Source organism: Procambarus clarkii, chromosome 23 (assembly GCF_040958095.1).
Source record: "Procambarus clarkii isolate CNS0578487 chromosome 23, FALCON_Pclarkii_2.0, whole genome shotgun sequence".
Classification (NCBI taxonomy): domain Eukaryota; kingdom Metazoa; phylum Arthropoda; class Malacostraca; order Decapoda; family Cambaridae; genus Procambarus; species Procambarus clarkii.
The window spans coordinates 9,383,019-9,399,169 of record NC_091172.1 but is presented as its reverse complement, the minus strand read 5'-3'; the positions used below and the strand labels follow the sequence as shown (position 1 = coordinate 9,399,169).

The following is a 16,151-nucleotide window of genomic DNA, read 5'->3' as shown; positions in this document are numbered from 1 at the left end:
AAATAGCTGTGAGTAGAGGCAGTAGAGGATGTCCCTTCTTGATTAAGAAAATGTGTGAAGTATGGGAAGAACTGCAAAGTTCTGTTGAAAAAACTCGCCCACATAAAGCTGTAGCAGGCCGTTGCATTGACCTTTTAAATGACAATGTGATGTCTTACTACAGACAAGTGTTAAAATGTAGGGAAAAACAAGTGTCTAGACAGATTCTTAGTAAGACAAGCAAGTCCTAGTGGTATGCAGGCAAAATGTGCCAGAGTGTGCTCACCAGTGAAGTCCTCACTGCCTGATGTGATAATGGAAGGGGACTTCCCTTCCAAACAGTAACTCCTCTCCTCCTCCCCCCTCCTCACCATCTTTCATACGCCTACAGCATTCAACAGCAAGGTAAGTAATAGCTTGAACATGGTTTTGTAGGTTTATTTACATGAATTAGGTATAAAAATTTAGTTTGATGTGGGGTTTTTGGGGTAGTCGGGAACGGATTAATTCATTTCCTATTATTTCTTATGGGGAAATTAGCTTCGGAATACGAGTTTTCGGAATACGAGCCGTCTCCAGGAACGGATTAAACTCTTAAACTGAGGTACCCCTGTACTGTACTGTATATATATTAGTCTGCAGGTGTGCAAATTGGTGCTTGTTCATGGGTAACTTGGCCGACTTTAGGCTTTGCTGTGGGGAGTCACTCCGGGCTTTTAGACCTCATATGCAAATACCCTTGTAGAGAATTCTATTGCGAACACAATGATACCAAAACGAATGATGTAACACGAGAAATAAGGTGAAAAAACTGAAACGAGTATATACAGTTTACTGATTTTGCGCGCTCATGGGTAACTTTGCCGACTTTAGGCTTTGCTGTGGGGAGTCACGGTGGGCTTTTGGACCTTATATGTATATACATCTGTAGGGAATTCTATTGCGAACACATTGATACCAAAACAAACGACGTAGCACGAGAATTAAGGTGAGAAAACTGAGACAAGTATACACTTTTCGGTGTCGCCGGAAAATCGCCAGCACTACCTGGCTCATGACGTCATTTCTGCGGCGCCTGCGCCGGGAGTGCGATAGTGTTAAATAGTGTTGTTGTTATGCAAAATACTCCTGACCCTCCCGCTATCCACACCTCAGTTCTTGGCTGATGTGTTTGAGGCTTGGTCGTGTGACTCCAGACTACACACTAGAAGGTGAAGGGACGACGACGTTTTGGTCTGTCCTGGACCATTCTCAAGTCGATTGTCGATCGACAATCGACTTGAGAATGGTCCAGGATGGACCGAAACGTCGTCGTCCCTTCACCTTCTAGTGTGTGGTCTGGTCAACATACTTCAACCACATTATTGTGACTCATTGCCTGCGTGTGACTCTAGCTCATGTTTCTTGTATCAGTGCTGTGCCTTGCATTTAGTGCTGTCCTCAGGGTGGTGTGTGAGCTGGGAGTAATCTTCACCGGTGCTCAGGATGCATGCGCTTAGGGTTCCCTTTCCTAAGTGCCCTGTAAGTACTGCCCTTGGGGCTTGCGGGAGACTTCCACAAATCACCTTAGGGTCTACCTCTGTTGGTCTTTTGCTGCTCGGTAATTGACTGCCCAGAGTGTGCTGGGGGGAATTCCTCCTCCCTTGTTTACCTTAGCGTAAAGGGTAGTTTGCACTGATAGGGGCGTGGGGTACTGCACAGCTAGTTATCCCCTATTATAGCGGCTGGCTCTGTTCCACCTGGGGTACATTGTCCTCTTGCATTTTTTGTTTGTTTTTGTTTTCCTGCTTGGTGGGGGAGACTGCCTTTGGTTCGTTGCCCCCTATCTATATTTAAGTTAATATATATCTGTGTTTCTTAGTTCTAGGCCCCGTGAGTGGACACGTCCCGGAGGGTTCAGCTTTTAGCAGTTTGATTGGTAGACTTGGGTGTTGGTTCGCAGTACCCTGCCTGAACTTACCCTTAGCAATACCAGTCTAAGGGGCCTGAGAAATCCCGCAGAGTCGCAAGGGGTCCGATGGATGCGACCCCTGGGTCCCCTCTCACCTTGTGTGAGTTTGAGGGTTGCTCTGTCTCCTTGTCTCAGGGTGACTTACTGTTTTTGCCTCCGTCATGCTGCCTGTTGGGTCGGTGACACCTTCAACCCAGAGTCCTGCGAGTTCTGCTGCGTTTGTGGCTCGGTTCACCCAGTCCACTGATGACTATCCGGGTGCGGGTGGCTCAGACGTTGCATGCTCTATATCGGTTGCTGCAACACGCTTGGTTGATTGCTACCCCAGAAGCCCCAAGGCTGCCCTGTTTTGCTTACAGAGACTCGGACTTGGGAGTGTTGGTCGCTTCGACCTTGGTTCAGTCCGCACCCCCTCGTTCTTCCCCTGCTTTGGTTCATTCTAGTCCCCTCTCCCTGCATCTATCTCCAACGCATCTGAGGAATTCAGGGGCAGGGTTTAAGAGATTCTGAGACTCGGGCAGTTTCGGTGGTTGCCCCCTTCCGGGGGGGGGGTCATGGAGGCATTGGAGTCGGTTCCTCCAGCCGTGGTGACAGGGTCTGACCAGTCGGCCCCCCTTCCTTCCTGCCTTTCCGGCTGCCCTGGCTTTTTCTTGAGGCCAGGGCTTTGGAGGATGACTCGACCCTGGGTCCTGGTGTGGAGGTTCCCTGGGGTTTGGGGAAGGGCTAACTTGGGGGCCTTGGACCCCATTAGACCCTGCCTGGGTTTTTCTACCCTCCGAGCAGGGCTTACTGTTACAAGGAGTTGGGGTTTTCTACCCCCCCGCCCTCTGCGTACAAGTTGGATTTGGTGTCGGCCCCTCTCAGGGTTTGGTTCCGTGTCCCTTCAGGTCTGTCGGTTCCGTTCTTCCGAAGGTTTTCAGCTTCTCGCGTCTCGCCTACTGAGGTGCAGGTGGTAGCTCCAGCTGCCAACTTTACCTTCACCACAGGAGGTAAGCATTGTGGCTTACCTTAAAGGGAGCCGTGGCTGAGCGGACAGAACACTGGACGCGTGATCCTGTGGTTCCGGGTTCGATTCCGGGCGCCGACGAGAAACAATGGGCAGAGTTTCTTTCACCCTGATGCCCCTGTTTCCTAGCAGTAAATAGGTACCTGGGAGTTAGTCAGCTGTCACAGGCTGCTTCCTGGGGGGTGGAGGCGTGGTCGAGGACCGGGCCGCGGGGACACTAAAAAAGCCCCGAAATCATCTCGAGATAACCTCAAGATATACCTCCTGTGCAACCGGGATTATGCCTCTATAATGGATCCGTTTTCCTTCAGGTTTGGATCTTCGTCTCCATACTGGTTTGTTATGAGGTTCTGGAGCCGTCCTGGCTAGTGGACTGCCCCGTGTTGTCGTTGGATGCTTTGAGTACTTTCTGTCATACCTGCACACTTGAGTGATGCGAGGCGTTGACGGTGGTCCAGGTTTACTTGGGGGGTGAAATCGAGCACCTCAATGCGTATTTGTTCACCCCTGCCCTTCAGCGGGATGTTGGCATGGTTCAGCTTCACGTGCAGGTTCCCTCTCTTTCGGCTGCACTGGTGGCTGAGGATTTGCGCGCTCGTGGGCTGCTGGCTTTGGGTTTGCGGTTCTTTTACCTTCTGGAGCTGTCTTCGGATTGGCTTCAGGAGGATGTGGAGGCTCTTGGGGCTGTTCCTGGGTCTGGTGCCTTGGTCTTGGTGGCGTGTATGTCATCTGCGTTGCTGAAGCTGTTTGCACCGATCCTGTTGGGGATGCGATGTCGCAGTTTTTGGTTTCGTGTCTTGTGTGTTGGCAGGTGGGGCTTGCTTCCTCGTTGGAATTTGTTTGGGTCCTGGCTCTTACGTTTTCGTCGCCTTATTGTCCCTTGCTGTTTGCGGAGTTGGGCAGTTTCTGCAGGCAGCCTCTTCTAGTTGTCATCCAATGTCGGACTTGTTGGTCTTTCGGGGGTCCTGGGGGGTTCCTTCTGGAAGGGTTGAGCCTGAGTTCAGGGTTCCTCTTGTCGTGGTAGGCCGCTTGTGCCAGTTTCTTGGGCGGCGCTGCCTTCGGATTCATATTTGTCTGGTTGGTGTAGTGATCACTCTCTGCGTAAGTTGGGTTCTCACAAGGGGCGTTGGCCCTTTCGCAGTTTGCCCCATTGACTGGGCGATGAGGAGGGGGGGAGGCTCTCGATGTTTACTCATGCCTGGTATCAATTCGTGGGCTTTTTGGGTCGTTTCCAACAACCGGCGGTGGCGTTGGGTGGCCCCTCCTCCTTTGGGGGGTTCTGGGCTGGCGGTGCAGGCCTCTCCTGCGCTTTGTTGGATCATCTCAGAGTGGGGTACGTTTGGACATAACAAGGTCCGACATTTGTTGGAGCTGGGCTCTTCGATGGTGTGTCTGGACCTCCGAGACGCGTATTGGCACGTCCCGATTCATCCGGGGTTCATGGATTGGCTCGTTTTTGTTGTGGGGCATCTTGGTTACCACTTTCGTTGTCTCCTGTTCAGGTTGAACCCGGCACCTCACGTGTTCACACGCCTTACCCAGGTCATGGTGGTGAATCTACATCTCTTAGGTCTTTGGGTTCTAGCCTACCTCGACGACTGGCTGGTCTTGGCTCCCAGCCAGTCCACGTGTCTGCTCGCCAGGGATCTGGTTCTTTCCCAGCTTGCTGAGTTCGGGTTCCATGTGAACTGGCGGAAGTCCCATCTGGTTCCCTCTCAGGTTCGGACTTGGCTGGGTCTTGTGTGGGACTCCCAGACCGCTTCCGTATCTCTCCCTCCCTCCGGAATCTCTTGCTTCGACTGCGCTCCTGCCTTCGCTTGTTTCTTGGGGCTCCCGGGTCACTTGGCGGTTGCTCGGGGGTTTGTGCTGGAGCCTGAACTTTGCCGTGATGGTCTACCCGCCGGATCAGGTTTGGCTTTGTCGGCTGTTCTGGTTCCTTTGGGGACGTTCCTTCCGCCTCTCTTACGGCCACTGGGGTTTGGCCTTCTTGGGCCTTGCGTCGGCTGCTGCGTCTCCGGCTTCCTCTTCGGGTTTTTGGGGGTACAGTGCCTTGGCGTCTACCCGAGCCCTTGCTCGATGTGTTCATGGATGCATCGTCTCTTGGCTGGGGCTTTGTGACCATTGCTCACCAGGCCAGCCAGGGGCGGTGGGGTCTGTCCTTCCATCGAACCCACAGCACGTTGTGGGAGTTTGCAGTGGTGTGGATGTTGCTTCGGAGGGTTCGGGTTGCTCGCAGATCGACGATCAGGCTCCATTCGGCAATGAACCCCAGTGGTTTATTGCCTGAACCAAGGGGGGGTTCAATGTGGTCCTTGGCTCTTTGGGGCTGGTTGCTTCAGGTGGCTCGTCTGCTGAGCTCTCAGTTTGGCTGTCCTGCCTTTTCATGTTTTGGGGGGGGGGGGGGTCCAATGTCCTGGCGGATGGCCTATCTCGGTTCATTTCCCTGTCTTTGGAATGAACAGGGGTCTACTCAGCTGTTAGGCCAGGGGCCTAATAACTGAGTGGACAGTGTTTCGGATTCATAGTCCTGAGGTTCCGGGTTCGATTCCCAGTGGAGGCGGAAACAAATGGGCAGAGTTTCTTTCACCCTGATGAGCCTGTTCACCTAGCAGTAAATAGATACAGTACCTGGGAGTTAGAGAGCTGCTACGGGCTACGGGTTACTTCCTGGGGATGTGTGTAACAAAAAGGAGGCCTGGTTGAGGACGGGGCTGTGGGGACGCTAAGCCCCAAATGTACAAGCTTCCCGAGGAGGACCTCTTCGTGTCGGTGTGGTCATGACGTCTCCCGGTATATGTGGTGCCCTTCCCTAACTCTGAGGCCATCGGGGTCAACGCTTTTCAGTCGCTGCACTGGTCGAGGTGGGGTTACATGTACCTTTTTTCCCTGGTTCCGCCGTTACTCTAGGTCCTAGCTCGCTTAGAGACTTACCAGGGGAGAGTAGTCCTCTTGGTCCCTTAGTGGCCGGCCCAGCTTTGGTTTCAGGCGCTGCTTGCTCGGTGTCTGAACCCAGGGGTTTTCCTGTGGCTCTGCTTCTTTCAGCTAATTGGTCTGGTCCATTATGTGGCTGGTTCAATCTTCTCCATTGTCTTTGCATCTGTTTTTTTACTCGGGTCTATCACTATCTGTATGGTGATCAGTTGGCTTCGTTAATGGTGTCCCACCTGCGTGCTTTGTCTCGGCGGCAGTATGAAGTTTCCTGGCAGTCCTTCCGTTTCTTTTTGTCTCTTCTTAGGTATACTTCGCTTTCTGTTAAGGTGGTCTTGTCCTTTCTCTTGTGGCTGTTTCAGGACCGTCATCTTGTGCCAAATACTGTCGCCTCGTATTGTGCTGTGCTTGCAGAGCCGCTCTTGCTTGTGGCATCGATGTTACGTCTGCACCGTTTCACATGAAGTCTCTGGCGTTGTTTCACCTCCGGCTTCTCATGCACTACCTGAGTCATCCTGGTTGTTGGACAGGATGCTCTCTTATCTCTCTTCCCCCTTGGTTTGTTGTGGCCCTTTTGGTTCAGGAATGTGTCTCCAAGGCTCTTTTTCCTGTTAACATTGGCCTCTGGGGGTCGGGTCGTGGAGCTTCATGCTCTCTTCCAGCGCAGGGGTTTCTGCTCTTTTGGCTCTGGTGATAAGTTTGTTTGTTTGCAGCCGTGTCCTCCTTGTCTGGCGAAGAATGAGATGGCTGCTTTCCGGAGGGGTCCTTGGGTTGTTGATGCTTGGTTGTTCAGGCCGGGGATGGCCCCTTCCGTTGGTCCTAAGTAAGGCCCCTTCCTAAGTAAGCAGGTACATCATGTGTTGGGTTGATCCAGTTTCCCTTCTTCCTTGTTCTAGGGTTCGGGTCACCCAGGTCATCTGCAGGGTTATTTGGTCTAGCCAGTCTGTGGTCTATCCCCGTGCCCACGACGTTTGAAAGTTTGCTGCTCTTGCTGCTGTCTTCGGTAACATGTATTGGGCTGACATTCAAGTGCGGGGTTTTTGGTGGTCAAACAAGGTCCTGCCTGCACGCTACCTGGTCAATGTTTCGGGGCCTAGTCGGTCCTGTGTCGCTTTGGGTTGGCGGTTGCAGCCAGTTATCTTGTCTTCGCATTGAGGGGTGAGTGCCGACCTCCTCCCGGGTAAGTTCCACTTGTTTTCGTCTTTTGGTAAGTAGCTCCGGGAAGCCAAAGGGGGTCCCATCCCCCCCTCCCCAGGAAACCAGCGTTGAATGTAATGAAATGCCATTTTTTGTGAGAGACCCGGAGGCTCACCGGCATCCCTCCATCCCTCCAGTCAGCAGTTTTTCCATGTGTTTTTGACATCCAGTCTCAGAACTGGGGGTGTGGATAGCCGGCATAAGGGGTCTTGGACTCTCCTTCCCCCTCATGGGGAGAGGAGGGGGGAGCTGCGCAGACTGTGGCGCGGCACGTGGCCACGTCTTGCTTGTTTTTCTTTGGCAAGTTCTGTCCACTCGTTTGACTTATAGTAGTACAGAAGTTTCAACCAGAATTGAGGTTTGTTTTGCTTACCTTTCTGGGTGCCTGACCCAGTCAATGGCAGACATAGAATGCTCCAAATTACATGTGCATTCTATAGGCCATTGCTCCTCGTGCCTCTCTGAAGGGGCCAGAAGTTCATGGTCCCTGGTAGGCCTAAGAACTCCATTCACACTGATGCCAAAGTCTAATACGGTATATCCATATCGGCCTGAATAAGCTCCGGGGAGCCTCCGGGTCTCGCTCAGAAAATGGAGTTCCATTACATTCACTGCTGGTTTTTGTGAATTCTGAAGTCCCAGATGGTGAGAGCATACATCAGACATATACTGTACTCAGTTGAAATTGTATTGAATCATTAAATCATATTGTAATTTATTACTTGTTATTAACACATAACATCCAATTGCTGATTTGCTGTTATTCATAACAAGTATAAACCATTTTATTAGTACTGTATTGCAATATATATGCATTTAATAACATACTCTACTGCTTGTAAATTCTTGCAGGTTTCTCGAGACAGAGGAGAACAGTTGGCCATAGAATATGGGATAAAGTTTATGGAAACCTCTGCTAAAGCGTCCATTAACGTAGAAGAAGCATTCTTTACCCTTGCTCGAGATATTAAGGGCAAAATGGAGAAAAAATTGGTTAGTTCAATGCCAGTTTTTCTTGTAAGAGTTCCAATATGTAGCATATTTTCTTTAAGGTATATAGTATAGCACTGTACAACTTCTATATGTGCTCTATATTATAGGTACTGTACTAAATAATATTAAAGCGTAATTTTATTAAATTTATAATTTGATTAGATATAAGTTCATTGATACTTGTATGGTACATGCTGGTTAGTACAGTAATTAAGTCTATATTTTGCAGAACTGAGGTCATTTTGCTTCTGGGAGTTTTCATCAAATGTTTGCTTTTGACTATTTTCCTGTCGGAAACCCCTTCAGCTCCCTGGAGCTATAAGACTCGCTTTATTAGTCTGGGGCTTCAGTCAATGGAGTTCTGCCTACCTGGGACCATGAGCCAGAACCTGGCCCCCTCAGAGAGGTGCATGGAGCAATGGCCTAAAAAAAAAAAACTTGTATTTGGGGGTATTTCCTGTCTGCCATTGACCGGGGTTAGGCACCCAGAATGGTTGGCATCTCAAAACGAACCCCACGTGATAGGAAATTGTGGTAGCAAACCCAAGTCCAAACAGAGAAACAGAACTCCTAAAAATAAGAGGATAATAAGCAAACAAGCAAACGTTAACCAACGCCGCCGCACCGCCTGTCCGTGCCCCCCCCCCCCTTCCCCTGCCCAGCTCCTCATTTCGTAGGCTGAAGCGCTCTGGGGTGGTTCTCAACTCTGGCCTCAGATTCCTGCTGGATTTTGTGCCCTTGTGGTTTCTCCTGCTGTTTGTGGTGTTGTAGCAAGGAGTAAACTTTGTGTAGGAAGTGCCTTGGGTAGGAAGTGTTGTTGTTGCTGGTTTGGAGTACGAGGTGCTGCGCAGCACGCATCCCAACAGCAGCCGTGTTCCCTGTTCCTCCTGTGGTGGTTGTGCTTCTGTGGGGTTTTTCTTTTCTGTTTGTCTTGCTTGGAGGAGGTCTGCCTGGTTTGAGTATTAGTACACCTAAGGTATTTTTGGTGGCCCTCTTCTAGGCCCCTATGTTTGTACACCTCACAGGGGTCCAGTTATAACCCTATTCCCACTTGTTGACATTATCATTTGGGCTTAACCGGCTGTACAGCACCATACCTGGGCTTTCCGTAGGCTAAACCCCCCTATGGGCCCCGGAAAACCCTGTTGGGGCTTGGCAAACCCATGGATGCATCTTCCAAGTCCCATCTCGCCTTATGAGAGTTTGAAAGTTGTTCGTTGCCCCTTGTCTCAGGATGACGATTACCCGTTTTGCTTCCATCATACTGCCTGTTGGGTCGGTGACATATGACTCGAGAGACTTTCTAGACACGTTCCCGGCTCGAACTCCGATTTACCCATTCTTCTTCGGAGGTTCTTAAGGAAAAGGCGGCGTCTGCGTTGCATCGTAGGTTGTGGTTGTTGCAACACGCTAGTTTGGTTGCTCGCTCGAATGCCCTGGAGCTTTCCTGTTTTGGTTTTAGGGACATGGATCTGGGGGCATCAGTCGCTTCGACTTTGGCTCCGTCCACGCCTTCAGGTCCTTCCCCAGTGGGCGTGGTTCATCCTGCTATTTTCCCCCTGCTGCCAGCTCCCAAATGTCTGAGGGTTTTCGGAGTTGGGGGGCAGTGTTTAGTTGGTGATAAGACCCGACGGCTTCAGGGGCTGCCCCATTCGAGATGGAGACATTCGAACCTGCTCTTCCTGCCGAGGCTTCTGGGTCGTTGCCTTCCGTTTGGCTTGAATTTGGCACCTCATGTTTTCACGCATCTTACCAGGGTCGTGGTGGCCCATCTGCCTCTGCTAGGTGTTCGGGTTCTGGCTTACCTCGATGACTGACTCCCTGAGCTCTCACTCGATGTGTTCACGAATGCCTCGTGTCTCGACTGGGGCTTTGTGACCAGTACTCACCTGGCCAGGGGTGGTGGGGTCCGTTCTTCCATCGAACTCACAGCACTGTGCGAGAGTTAGTGGCAGTTTGGCTTTTACTGCGGAGAGTTCGGGTCTTTCGGGGTTCTACGATCTGGCTCCATTCGGACTGCACTCTGATGGTTCATTGTCCAAACTGCGGGGGTTCTCTTCGGTCCTTAGCGCTTTGGGGCTTGTTGCTTCGAGTGACTTGTCTGCTGGTTTCTCGGGGTTTAGTTCTCTGTGTGGTTCACATCCGGGGAGTGTCCAACATCTTCGTTGACGACCTGTCGCGGTTCCATTCCCCTGTCCACGGAATGGACAGTTGACGCCGATTCCTTCAGTTGGCTCTGCCGGACATACGGGACCCCGGAGGTGGACCTTTTCGTGTCAGTGTGGTCCCGGTGTCTCCTGATATATGTGGTGCCCTACTCCGACTGAAGCCATGGAGGTCGTTGCTCTTTGGGAGGACTGGTGGAGGTGGGGTTACCTGTACCTCTTTTCCCCAGTCCAGCTGTTGCTTTGGGTTCTTCCTCGATTGAAGTCTTCTCGTGGGAAAATCTTTTGCTCCATTCTGCAAGCTTTCTCATGCTTTGTTTTGCCTTTGGCCTGCTCATGCACCACCTGAGCTGTCCCTGGTCTTTGGACAGGGTGCTCTCTTTTCTCTCTCCTCCTTGGTTTGTGGTAGCCCCCTTCAGTTCAAGATTGCTTCCAGAAGGCTCTGTTTCTTTTGGCATTGGCTGGTGGGGGTCAGGTTGGTGAGCTTTGGAGGTCGAACAGGGTCCTGGCCACCTGTTATTTGGTAAATGTCCCTGGTCCCAATCGTCACAGGCTGCAGCCAGTTGTCTCGTCTTCAAGTTGATGGGAGCTGGTGGCTGAGCGGATAGAACACTGGACGCGTGGTCCCGGGTTCGATCCCGGGTGCCGGCGGGAAACAATGGGCAGAGTTTCTTTCACCCTGATGCCTCTGCTTCCTGAGGGTGGAGGCCTGGTTGAGGACCGGGCCGCAGGGACACTAAGCCCCGAAATCATCTCAAAATAACCTCTTGATAGATCCACACGACCGAGTTGGGTTTAGATCAAGTTGATCTCACCCGGGTTGTGGTTGCCTCTCGGGTAAGTCCCTCTTTTGTTTTTCTTTGGTTATGTAGCTCCAGGAAACTGAAGGGGGGTTGCCCACAGAAAACTAGCATTGAATGTAATGAAACCCCATTTTCTGGGTGAGCCCCAAAGGCTCCCTCCCTCCAGACAAGCGGCACAGCGGCAGTGGTTAATGTTTCTTGTTTGTTTATTTTCCTTGTTTCTATTGGGGAGTTCTGTTTCTCTTCTCGGTCGTAGTTTTTTTTTGCAGTTTCCTACCATGTGAGGGTTTGTTTTGAGATTCCTACCTTTCTGGGTGTCTAATCCAGGTCAATGGCAGACGGAATACCCCAAATACAAGGAGGTTTCCTTAGGCCTCCCTGTGCCTCTCTGAGGGGGGCTAGGTTCTGGCTCATGGTCCCCAGTAGGCAGAACTCCATTGACGGAAGCCCTAGATTAATATAGCGCATATCAGTCCTATAGCTCCAGGGAGCCTCTGGGGCTCGCCCAGAAAATGGCGTTTCATTACATTCAACGCTGTTTTTTTTTCTTGGCAGAGGAGGAATTAACCTGGGGGGCATTAGGCCCCCTTTGATCCCGCTTGTGTGTTGGTGCCCACTTCGTGGGGTTGTTTGTTGCAGGGAGGAAGGGGTTTTTCTTACCCCTCCCTTTCCTGTATAAGTATGATTTAGGGTCAGCTCCTCACCGGGTTCGGTTCCGGGTTTCCTTGGGTTCCTCGGCTCCTTTCTTCTGGAGGGTTTCTGCCTCTTGAATCTCACCTAAGAAGATTCGGGAGGCCTTGCGGCGTACCTCCTGCGAGACCCGGATTCTGCCTCTGATGGATCCATCCTCGTTTGAGTTCGGTTCTTCTTCCCCGTATTGTGTGCGCTATGAGGTCCCGGGGTCTTCCTGGCTGGTAGACTGCCCTTTCTTTTCGCAGGGGGTGTGGTATGGGGTTTTGTCGAACCAGAATGCTCGAATGGCGGGAGGCTGCTACCGTTCTGTAGGTTTACCTGGAGGGGCGAGTTTGAGCGCCTTAATGTGTGCTTGTTTGCGCCTGTGCTTTCTCGGGATGTTGGCCTTGTGTAGCTGCATGTACAGGTTCCCACTTTTTCGGTGTCTTTGGCAGCCGAGAACCTGCGTGCTCAGGGGCGTTTGGCTTCAGTCTTGCACTTCTTTTCCCTTCTCGAGCTGTCTTCGGACTGGCTTAGGGAGGATGTGGAGACATCAAGTGCCGGGCCTTCGTCTGGTGCGTTGGCCTCAGGGGCTTGGGTATCGGCCGCACTTTTGAAGTTGTTTACGCCAATTCTCAGGGAGGCGGTGTCGCTGTTCTTTGCTTCTCGCCTCGCATGCTGGCAGGCTATGCTCACTCTCTCTTTGGAATCCACTTAGGTCCTGGCTCTTAGGTTTTTGGCATCTTTTTGTCTGTGGTCGATGCCTTCAGGCATGACTGGCCGAGGTGAGGTTTACCTGTACCTCTTTTCCCCGGTTCTGCTTAAAAGAGCATTCGGCAGAGCAGAAGAAGAGCAGAACTCTTAAAAGTTCTGCTCTTAAAAGAGCAGAATGGGAGCGTTCTGCTCCCCCTGCTGATGCTCCAGGTTCTGGCTCGCTTGGAGACTTATCGAGGGAGAGTAGTCCTGTTGGCCCCATGGTGGCCGGCCCAGCCTTGGTTTCAGGTGCTACTTGCTCGGTGTCCAAACCCAGGGGACGGCTCTGTTTTTTCAGCAGATCGGGCCAGTCTTTTACATAGCTGGTTCGATCTTCTCCTCAAGTCTTCGCATTTGGTCTTTCTGACTCGTGTCCATGACCGTTTGTATGGTGAGCAGGTGGCTTCGTTAATGATGTCCCTGCTGCGGGCTTCGTCTCGGCAGCAATATGAAGTTTCCTGGTGGTCCTTTTGTTATTTCTTGGCCCTCCATAGATTTTCTTCGGTTTCGGATAGGGTTGTCTTTTCCTTTCTTGGTTGTTTCAGAACTGTCATCTTATGCCGAATACTGTCGCCTTGTATCGTGTGGCGCTGGTGGAGCCACTTCAGCTTGCGTTCGGGGTGGATGTTACTTTTGCTCCGTTCTGCAAGCTTTCTCGTGCATCACCTCCAGCCTGCTCATGCACCGCTTGAGCCATCCTGGTCGTTGGACTGGGTGCTCTCTTTTCTCTCTTCTCCACAGTTTGTGGTGGCCCCTTCGGTTCAAGATTCTTTTTCGAAGGCTCTTTTTCTTATTGGCATTGGCTTCTGGAGGGTCGGGTTGGGGAGCTTCATGCTCTCCTCTGGTGCAAAGGTTTCTGCTCTTTTTGGTCCTGGTTAACACCAGGACCAAAAAGTTCCACCCTTAGTTTGTTCGTTTGCAGCCATCTCCTTTTCTGGCAAAGAATGAGACTGCTGCTCTCCGGAAGGGTCCTTGGGTTGTTGATGCTTGGTTGGTCAGACTGGGGTGCATCATGTGTTGTCCGGTTGCGGCTTTTCGCCGTTACCTGCGCACCAAGGCCTCGGTGGCTGGGGACACGCTTTGGATTGACCCCAGTTTCCTTTCTTTCCTGTTCCAGGGTTTGGGTCTCTCAGGTTGTCCACAGGGTTATTCGGTCCAGCCAGTCTATGGTCTATCCTTATGCCCATGACGTTCGTAAGTCTGCTGCATTGGCTGCCATCTTTGGTAATATGTCTTTTTGCTGACATTTGGGCACGGGGTTTTTGGAGGTTGAACAGGGTCCTGGCCGCTCGCCACCTAGTCAATGTTCCTGGCCCTAGCCGGGCATGTGTCGCATTGGGTCGATGGTTGCAGCCAGTTGTCTTGACTTCGAGTTGAGGAACAAGTTTCCACCGCCTCCCGGGGGCTCCCTCCAAAAAAACAGTGTTGAATGTACTGAAACACCATTTTCTGGGTCAGACCCAGAGGCTCCCTCCCTCCAGTCGGAGGTTTTCGTGATTTTGACATCCAGCCTCAGAACAGGGGGTGGATAACCAGTGTGGGGGGTCTGGGGCAACCCCTCCCCCCTCCCGGGGAGGTGGGAGCTGCACAGTGACATTTGTGCTGTCATGATTGTGTGCTCGTTTTTAGTTTGGGGAGTTTTGTCCAACAGTTCATCTTTCAGTAGCAATTTTTAACCAGATAGGGTTTGTTTTGGGGCACCTACCTTTCTGAGTGCCTGGATCTGGAGGTTATCTGGAGATGATTTCGGGGATTTTTAGTGTCCCCGCGGCCCGGTCCTCGACCAGGCCTTCACCCTTAGGAAGCAGCCCGTGACAGCTGACTAACACCCAGGTACCTATTTACTGCTAGGTAACAGGGGCATAGGGTGAAAGAAACTCTGCCCATTGTTTCTCGCCGGTGCCTGGGATCGAACCCAGGACCACAGGATCACAAGTCCAGCGTGCTGTCCGCTCGGCCGACCGGCTCCCTCATCGCCTAACTTGGTCAATGGCAGACATAGAATGCTTCCAACCACACAAGGTTTTCTATAGGCCATTGCTCCTTGTGCCTGTCTGAGGCGGCTAGGTTCTGGCTTGTGGTCCCTGGTAGGCCTAGAACTCCATTCGCTTTGACTGATGTAACAGCCTAATACATTCATATCAGCCCAGAAAGCTCCGGGGAGCCTCCGGGTCTCATCCAGAAAATGGCGTTTTATTACATTCAACACTGTTTTTTTATTCTAGTTTCTCCTGGGAGTTTTTGGTTTGTTTCATGTCCTTAGGTGCTGGTCACTGTGGGCAGCCTCGTCTCTAGCTTCTCTGTTTTCGATTCTTGGAGATGTTCTCCTTAGGGCATGTCGAGCTTTCTTGTGGTTGGTGTGTGTGTCTTTTCTGACTATTTTGACTATCAAACACTGGTGACAGTCTCGGCCAGTGGTGACAGTCTCGGCCAGTGGTAACAGGGGTCAGCCAGTAGTGAGAGTGTCAGCCAGTGGTGACAGTGTCAGCCAGTGGTGACAGTGTCAGCCAGTGGTGACAGTGTCAGCCAGTGGTGAGAGTGTCAGCCAGTGGTGAGAGTGTCAGCCAGTGGTGACAGTGTCAGCCAGTGGTGACAGTGTCAGCCAGTGGTGACAGTGTCAGCCAGTGGTGACAGTGTCAGCCAGTGGTGAGAGTGTCAGCCAGTGGTGAGAGTGTCAGCCAGTGGTGACAGTGTCAGCCAGTAGTGAGAGTATCAGCCAGTGGTGACAGTGTCAGCCAGTGGTGACAGTGTCAGCCAGTGGTGACAGTGTCAGCCAGTGGTGACAGTGTCAGCCAGTGGTGACAGTGTCAGCCAGTAGTGAGTGTGTCAGCCAGTAGTGATAGTGTCAGCCAGTGGTGAGAGTGTCAGCCAGTGGTGAGAGTGTCAGCCAGTGGTGAGAGTGTCAGCCAGTGGTGAGAGTGTCAGCCAGTGGTGAGAGTGTCAGCCAGTGGTGAGAGTGTCAGCCAGTGGTGAGAGTGTCAGCCAGTGGTGAGAGTGTCAGCCAGTGGTGAGAGTGTCAGCCAGTGGTGAGAGTGTCAGCCAGTGGTGAGAGTGTCAGCCAGTGGTGAGAGTGTCAGCCAATGGTGAGAGTGTCAGCCAGTGGTGACAGGGGTCAGCCAGTGGTGACAGTGTCAGCCAGTGGTGACAGTGTCAGCTAGTGGTGACAGGGGTCAGCCAGTGGTGACAGTGTCAGCCAGTGGTGACAGGGCTCAGCCAGTAGTGACAGTGTCAGCCAGTGGTGACAGTGTCAGCCAGTGGTGACAGGGGTCAGCCAGTGGTGACAGTGTCAGCCAGTGGTGACAGTGTCAGCCAGTAGTGACAGGGGTCAGCCAGTGGTGACAGGGGTCAGCCAGTGGTGACAGGGGTCAGCCAGTAGTGACAGGGGTCAGCCAGTAGTGACAGGGGTCAGCCAGTAGTGACAGTGTCAGCCAGTAGTGACAGGGGTCAGCCAGTAGTGACAGGGGTCAGCCAGTAGTGACAGGGGTCAGCCAGTAGTGACAGGGTCAGCCAGTAGTGACAGAGGTCAGCCAGTAGTGACAGTGTCAGCCAGTAGTGACAGGGGTCAGCCAGTAGTGACAGTGTCAGCCAGTAGTGACAGTGTCAGCCAGTGGTGACAGTGTCAGCCAGTGGTGACAGGGGTCAGCCAGTGGTGACAGGGGTCAGCCAGTGGTGACAGTGTCAGCCAGTGGTGACAGGGGTCAGCC

The 16,151-nt window shown here is 52.1% G+C and overlaps 1 protein-coding gene across 1 annotated transcript in view; it reads left to right on the top strand.

Moving 5' to 3' along the window:
• The window catches only part of Rab8 (RAS oncogene family member Rab8), a 40,464-nt gene that overhangs the window by 8,869 nt on the left and 15,444 nt on the right, over positions 1 to 16,151 (top strand). Inside the window, exon 4 of the mRNA XM_045751537.2 lies at positions 7,914 to 8,054. Within this exon, the coding sequence (XP_045607493.1) occupies positions 7,914 to 8,054 (141 nt within the window). The remainder of the gene's footprint in view (positions 1 to 7,913; positions 8,055 to 16,151) is intronic.